Here is an 8,286-nt window from a genome sequence, read left to right as displayed (position 1 = left end):
TCACCAAATTCAACACTCACACTTTAAAAAGTTTTTGGTCACCCTTCTGCCCTGACCTGGCCCCTGCTCGGGGACAGTCACACCTCCAGGGCTGTCAATCCTGAACCATCCACAGCACTGAAGAAAAAGGTCACTTAAAAAAATTAGATCTAAATCAGAATTAATTATGCAATAGGCCAAGTGGCACCAAAGTAAATCCATCATATAAACAAGCAGAGAGGATTTTCACTGCTTCCAGAAAGAGCTTGGCCTCCTGGAGGAYGGCAATTTCTGCACGAGTGACCACAAAATAAAGCTCTTAGGTAATATGGTGATAGGTACTCAAAAATATGATGGATGGAGGAACAAGATTAGCTCGACTTTATGTACAAGTCCATTACATTCTTGATCACATACTTTAATGGCAAAGCAGCTGCACAACTTGCAAATTACAAGCTCTGGCTTTGTTTTCAGAGCTGCTGCATCAGTAGTTGTATTTAACAACTCCAGGCAGGCGCTTCTTTCTGTAAATTGTCCTAAGAACGTGCTGGGAGACTGCAGCAAGGAATTTTTCCCAAAAATTCAGCACCATCTAAATAGGAGAAGCTGAGTTTCCCTCCATTTCCCTGTTTGTTTTATTCCTTGTAGCAATTTTTGTGCTGGGGTTGGAGATCTCTGTGCCCAGGTCTGTTGGATGAGGTCCTCAGTCACTCATCTGCTTTTTGTCTGGAAGAGGAAAGAATTCTCCTCAGATCCAATCTGTTTCAGCTATTACCTTTCCTGCCTTTGTTACACTTTTTTTTTCCTGCACATTAGATAAAGCCTGGYTGGCTGCTGCCAGGAAAATTAGATMTTCTATTGTTTTACCATTAATTATGGAGAGTTCAAGATAAGGTTTATGTTCAAAAAGCAGAGAGCAGGAACGTTTTGAATTTTCCTTTCATTGCAATTAGACATGAAATTATGAAAAGGTGAAAAAGAATTCATTGGAGAGTTTTCCTCTAGCAAGAGAACGAGGAAGGCACATTCTGGAGTTGTGGGGTGTTATTGAGCACCCAGAGTGTGACCCTGCAGGGTGTGGGCACAAAAGGGCAGCGTGAGCCTCTCTGATTCACTTCTCTTATACTGAGAGCCCTTTCTCATACCAAAACTAAAAAAAAAAAAGGCTGAATTAGCCCGTGGTGTAACCCAATGGAAGGTGTTTGAGTGACTGCAGAGATGAGCTGGAACAATCAGTTCCTTTCTGAGTAACCTGCACAGGACATGGAAATATGAGGAATCAGAGGATGAATTAATGGGGCAGCTGTCTCACTTTCTCATGAGCTCTACTGAGATAAACATTTGGGCCAAGATGCTCTCCTCATTAGAATTCCTTCACTTGATGCTGATGGTGATGTTTACCAGGCAACCACTGAGTTTTCCCAATTTTCCTTCATGTGGAATCACTGCAGTTCAGGATTTTAGAGGCACTTTCACAAAGGAGGGCCTGAACCCTTCCTGGAGCTTCTCCCTAAAGACCGACCATGCCAAAGCCCCTCAGGTTACATTTCCTTCTGTAATCAACCCCTGCCAAGTTTCCACCATTCCAAGGTCCACAACCTGAATTTATTTCGGTTTTATTCGAAGTTTGCAGGAAAAGCAGGACCCTGACAGAAAAGTCCAGCCATGAGTCCATGGTTGAAGACCACTGAAGTTATAAGGTTCTAGTGAARATAAGGATTTTGTCCATTCAGAGTCAACAGAAACTTTAGAAAATACATAATGCAGGTGGAGGAGGGGGAAAGGATGTATTTCTCTGCCTTGTTAGAAGATAAGGAAGCCAGATTCCAAGGGGAATGAGTGATTTACCCACAGTCACAGGAAATCAGCAAGAGATATGGAAATTAATGCTGAGAAGCATTTCAGTGCCTTAATCATAAAGCCAATCTTTTCCCTCAAATGCCAACAGCATTAAATGTTCCTTTTAAATAATGGAATAAGCATAAGACTTTCATTGGCTTGCAGTAATGTTTCCATCAAGATATTTTAGAGGGCAGCCAGTTCCAGAAGAAGGGTTGGGCAGGATTAGGACCTATGGTCAATTGTAGGAACCAGGATTTGGGATGAACTAAAGTTTAGCTGTCAGATTCCTTTGGGGATCACATCATGCCAAGGTCGAAAAATGCRAGGTCAAAAAAAACCAAAGTGTGTTTTATTATATTTACCGCTAATTAGGCAGGCTTTGGGAAAAAAAAGAAGGGGATGAAATAATCTCTGGTTGGGAAGCAATTAAAGTGTTAGGCTGAGGGGATGGATGGCTTAGAWTSGGGAAGATTCACATCTCTGGCATGCAGATAAATCACTTGTTCCTCTCTTATCTCCCTGCCCATCTCTGAGCTCTATCAGGTGTTACCAGGCTGCTGCCCAGAGAAGCACATTTTCTGTAAATACATAAGAGCCTGGGTGGAAGGCTGTTTTTATTTAATTTAGCCTCAATTCATTGTGTCTTAATTGAAAATAATGATGTTAGAGCAGTGATCAAAGAATTGTCTCATTAATTGTCTATTAAATCATTAGCTATTAAACAGAAATAAAAGGTTAAGAATGCAACACTCTATTCTGCCCAAAAGAATATGAATATGTCTCCAATTACAAGGAAACAATAAAGGCAGAATTAACAGTGAAAAGAAGCTTAAGATAAGGCAATTAGATCCAGAATGGCTGACAAGGCTGATTAGAGGCTTTAGCAGCACACCCTATATGGAAAAGGCACAGAAATTCAGAAGCAAAGTCAATATTGACTTYACCGAAGGGGCTTGTAAAGGGAATATGCATTTTTCTGAAAAAGTATAGGCACATAAACCCTGTATTAAATTTTAACTMAGCTAATTAATTGTTATGGATTCAATCTTGCAACCAATACATATATTTGCAGTTAAAAAATTATGCCTGAGCAGCATTCGCTCTGAGAGCAGCTCTCAGTAATTTGTGACTGAAATCACAAGAGTTTGCTGCAATATTCACAAAAACAGCTTTAGCCCCAGTTTGTATCACCAGGATGAGGTGGTACCAACTCGATGAAGATCACATTCCGACCTCTTGGTTTTGTTCATTWTGTCCAAATATTAGAGAGGGTCCCCAGAGGCATTGCCTACTGTCGGTGCTTTGAGACCCAAATTATTTCACAAAGCAGTCTGATTTATATCAAGCCACTACAAAAAAAAAAAAATTATAGTGCAAATCCTATCTGGTTCAGTCCAGTATTCTCAAACTACAGCAATCCTAGAAAAACAAGAAACTTAATTAATTGAAATAATAATCCCCATACACCGTCGTTAGTATCTGGTTCTGTTTTTCTGAAAAGCAAAAAGAAGACAATCTCAGCAATATGTTGATGATTTAGAACCTGATGCATGAGTTTATGATATGAACAGTTCATTGTTCATATTTATCAATTGATAAATAATACTCACTAATCTGATAATAACTGTATGCTACACTGAAAAAATATAAAGAATAGCAACATTTATCAAGGCAGTCTTTTCCTCTGACAATTAATTAACTTGGTCATAAACAAAGATATTCATCCATGGTCCTCTGGTAAGGGCCTTCAAAGAAATCTGATTTCCAGAAAAAGAAAATGGGATTTTTTTTTTCTTTCTCTATCTGATAAATAAGGGAAAACATGGAACCCATAAATAATACCAAAAATCCCCACCCCATAMAGAATTCTCTGTAGTAAATTTTTAAGTTCATTTAAAACAAGAACAACACCAAACCACACAATAAAACATATTAATCTATTAATGACATTCAAAAGCACCTCTTTTATGCTAAAAATAATAATGAGCTAAAGGCTGAAAGCCATGCCATGGTGTCAGGAGTCAGGCAGGCAGAGTCTTGATAAAGCCACATTAAAGCAATTTTCACCACAATGTCAGGGACACAGAACTACTTGAACATAATATTGAAAAAAAACCCCAAACCAAAACACTAAACCAAGGCACAACATTGTGTAAAAGATCCCAGCTCTCATTTTAAGAACTTTTTCARTGTGGTTATTATTTTCTATTCCTGTAATCTCCTCCAGATGTTGGTACAGCTCAGCATCTTTAATTTCAGAAACTCTGGACTGGTGATCCAGGCAGCAGCAACAGGAAACCCTCCCATCCTCTGTCCCAACATCTGCACTGCTGCTGGGAAATGATGGGCACGGAAAAGGGACACCAGAGCAGAGCCCCTGAGCAAGGAGCTGACCCTCCAAGGGGGACATGGGGCCATGTCCTGTGTCATCAGCAGAGCAATGAATTGGGGCAGCTCTGCCATCCCCACTTTGTCCCATGAGGATCTCTGGATCAGTGATGGGCACCAAAGAGTGGGTGCCACCCTCCACAGCACCCACAACACTGCCAAACAGCTGGCTGATGGAAAATCCCAATATTGGGGTGCTGGAGGAGGAAAACACCCCCATTTTCCACCTGACGTGGTGCTCACCTTCACAACGTCCTCGTCAGCGGATCTGCACTCGGTGGAGTCCGAGACATCGACCACGGAGCCGTCCTCCTGCACGGCCACCACCTTGACTGGCACTGCCACCATCCTGCCCGTCAGGATGGCAGTGTTGAGGATCTCCGTGTCCTGTGGGCACAGCAAACACAGCACGGGGATCAGGGAAGGACAACACCACCACAGTGTCACAGGGATTGTGACACCCAGGGGTGCAGGGATGGGACCTTCCCTTGCACCCATCCTGTGATGTTTGAACAAATTTTTAAGCCACAGTTGCATCAGGACCACCAAGTGCTGGTTTTGACAGCCATGGGTGTGCTCTTGTTGAGCCCATTGATGGTGAGGCTGAGGGTGATGGAATCTGTAAGGCAGTGAGGTACAAAGCACTGCTCACAGCTCAGCAGGAGCTCAGCACTGCTCACCATCACCACGGCATCAGCAGCTCCTCCCATTCCTTTGCCCCAAATCGTGCCAGTGATTTGGGAGGTGATTATCAAACATTACAGCATTTCTTCCATACCCTTCCAGCTCACAGCATTGTGTGTTGACCATTTGTTTCCATAAGGAGAACAACCGTGCATCCATACACAATTTTTTTAAATTTTTCCCCATCAAAATCCCACCTAGAGATGCTCAGCCACATCTTTCTCTAATCCTGATGAATTCACRGTGCTGGCACTCTAATGACTCCATTAACACAGCCTTCCCCTGCRTCTCCCCATGGCTGCAGTTTGATTAATTACTCCAAATGAGCTGCTACAGAGGCCCCTGCCTGGCATGAGCAGGTACAGAGTGGAGGGAAGCGGTTTCTGTGTGAGCAAAACCGCCTGTCAGCCCCAAATCTGACACTCAAATGGGGCAAGGAACGATCTGGGATTTCACAGGGATTCATTCCGACCCTCTGGAAAAGCCTGCAATAGGAAATACTGCTCTGAATCAATCCCCTTTTCATTTTTCAGCTTCCATAAAACTAATTGCTTGCCAGCTGGGGGGTGGGGGCGAAATAAAAAAGTTGCTTCAAACTAATCTAACTTTAAATTCCATTATTAGAATTGGTGGAAGAAGGAATGGATTTTCGTGAAAARTTTGATGGCAGCTTGCATAGGGAGATATATTCACTATCATTTGCTCTGGCTGCTGGCTAGATTGATAGAGAATAATGGGCATTGACCACAAGCTAAGGACAGCTGGAGAAGACCAATAAATACTCGCAACTAAGATGGATTATTAATCAATATTCGGAAACTTCTGCAAAAAGCGGCCTGAATTAAATGAGCTGGAGCACTAATAACAGCAGTGCCAGCTACCTCAGAGAGCCCACGGGATGTTTATGGGCAGCCACGGCCCCGAAAAGCATCGAGAACACACTCGAGCCCATTTCTGATCAGAACAGCTCTAAGAGGATGTGCTCAACTTCACACTTAGACTTCAATGATTTAAGAGTCATCCTGGGCTGAGATGCTTTTCAGAATAACACCTCAGAAAATAAGTGTGGGCTTTGTTCTGTTCTCTGCCRGGCACAAACCAGATGTTTTACACAGTAAATGACTGTCTGGTTTTTGTTTCTGCTGAATGGGCTCATTTATTACCAGCTGCCAGCCATGAGAGAGGGACACTGGGAAAGGGAGAAGTATGTGACAGAAGTGGAAGTGTGAAAAAAAAACAACTGAAAATCCTTTACAAAGACTGAGATGTGAACAAGGCTGAGAGGAAAATGCACTGCCAGGTGAAAGAAAGCACTTAGAGGCACCTCAGGTGGGAAAAGGTTGTACAAGCCAGACAAAGGGAAACTGCAGGTAATTCATCCACAAGTCAGAGGAGAGGCAGTTAGATTTCAGCACGGCAAATATCCCATATCCCGAGCCATTAAATATCAGATTTTTGATGAAGACCTGGTGGCCCTTCAAAGGCTCCCAAGGAGCAGCTCTCCAGCATTCTCCTACAACAGACAGTCATGTTCAGTGCATCTGGGCAAAATCCCTTCTGGCCAAGGTCACAAACACGGAGAACACACAAATCCCTCTGCCAAATTCTGTTTGCTCAGCTGTGAGCTCCTCCAGGTCGGGCAGGCAGTGCCTGTGTGCAGCCACAGCTGAGATCAGAGGATTCTCTGGACATCAGTGCACTGGACCAGGCTCTCTCCAGCYTGCAGGAATTTCTATTCTGKTTTTTGTGCTGTTTGYTYGCTCACCYGGGTGTTGGCCATCMCGGGTGACAAAGCAAAAACAAACCTGCAGCTTCCTCTGAACTCTGAGCGCTGTTTGGCTACCAAAGCTGCAGTCAGCTTTTGATGTGCTGAAGGATAATCCAAAGTTTATCAAGGCATTTGTATTCCTTTCMTAACTCCTGCTGAAGATGAGTGTGACACAAACACCAGAACTGCCCTAAACTTCCTCTCCTGCCCAGCACATCCAGGTACCCACCGTGCTAATTAGAAACCTCACAAACCCTGCACTTCCCTGGTAAGCAATTCCACCAGAGAAATCAATATTTCAGGTGCCTGATGCCTGCAGTGAGTGTTACACAAGCATAATAGGCTGGGTAAAAGGCTTTTTAAGAGCTGGCTATTTATAGACTGAAGAAATATATTTCCTCTGAGGAAGAAATATGAACTAATTGACTGTCCAGTAGATTTATAAACAGACTTTTTAGTGCTTCTTCAACAACTTCAGCAACTTCTAAGTTGCTGTTAAACTTGCAACAAAACTTGTTAAACAAAATCTAAGTTCTGTTAAACTTGGTTTCTGTTTCCATGGTAGGGTTTCTGCAGACAAAGAGCTGCTAARCTTTAAATTCCTGTGCTGGTGATTGCAAAAAGCTTCTGAAATCTAGAGAGGGGTAACTGTGGTGATTTCCATGGGTAGGGCTCCCACGTGGCACAGAATGAGTGAAACACCTGCAAMAACCCCCAGGGAGCACCAGCACAAAACTCCAACTGTGGGCACTGCCAGGTCCCACGGAAAAACTGGGAATCCTTTCCCGTTTCTTTTTTGAGGGTTTCAGCTGTCACATCTTGGCCAAAACCTTCAGCTCAGCTGGGTGGAAGCTACACATTCATATCATAGTTCCATCCCTAAATAATAGTAGTAGTAGTAATAAATAATAATAATAATAATAATAGTAATAATAATAATAATAATAAATGTGTGTGTTTCTCTCCAGCTCTGTCTGTATCTGGATGCATTAACACTTCAGCAGAGCTCTGCTTAATTACAACTGTAACCTGCTAATAGCGTTCCTTTGTTGTCTGAAGGAATCTACTTCTTATGCAGCCCAGGCTAAATTAAAATTTAATACAACATCAGGTCGCAACAGAACTAGGAAGCAAATGACAGCTGTTTAATTAAAACCTAAAGCTGATTAGATGGCACTACTGAGAGAAATACTCAAGAGGAAGAGCTGAAAACTACTGGAACTCAAGGCCAGGATAATGGCTTTATTGAAATGTGAATTAACGCTGCRCACAGCCGTAGCAAATGTTTGACAACTGCTGATTTTGGACAAATGGGAAGGAAAAGGGAAAGGGGGAAGTGTCAGGAGCTGGGGCAGAGCTCTGAACAGAACAGGCTGCCATTCCTGTGGATGTGGCCAGAAACTGGGATTACTGAGGAACAACTCCAATGGGCAGGAACTCCAGACACAAAGTTCCAATAATGATGTTTCAAACCACACCACAGTCACCTAAATGCTCCTCAGGCAGGTGACTCCATGGCAGCTCACCCAGCTCCATCACACATGCAGCTTTTTCACCCTCTTTTGGTTGAAAAACAAAGACATGGAGAAATAGATGGTGTATCTCAGCGTTCAGGAGCCCATCTC

General features: G+C 42.9%; 1 protein-coding gene across 1 annotated transcript in view; it reads right to left on the bottom strand.

Moving 5' to 3' along the window:
• LOC130582857 (transmembrane protein 132B-like) overlaps positions 1 to 4,587 on the bottom strand; it is a 30,255-nt gene extending 25,668 nt beyond the window's left edge. Inside the window, exon 1 of the mRNA XM_057381797.1 lies at positions 4,453 to 4,587. Coding sequence (XP_057237780.1) covers positions 4,453 to 4,557 — 105 coding nt within the window. The 5' untranslated portion in view covers positions 4,558 to 4,587. The remainder of the gene's footprint in view (positions 1 to 4,452) is intronic.
• Positions 4,588 to 8,286: the final 3,699 nt, after the last annotated feature.

Source organism: Malurus melanocephalus, unplaced genomic scaffold, assembly GCF_030028575.1.
Source record: "Malurus melanocephalus ecotype Western Australia unplaced genomic scaffold, MMel_1.1 scaffold_530, whole genome shotgun sequence".
In the NCBI taxonomy this organism is placed as follows: Eukaryota; Metazoa; Chordata; class Aves; order Passeriformes; family Maluridae; genus Malurus; species Malurus melanocephalus.
This window is presented reverse-complemented; position numbering and strand designations above follow the sequence as displayed.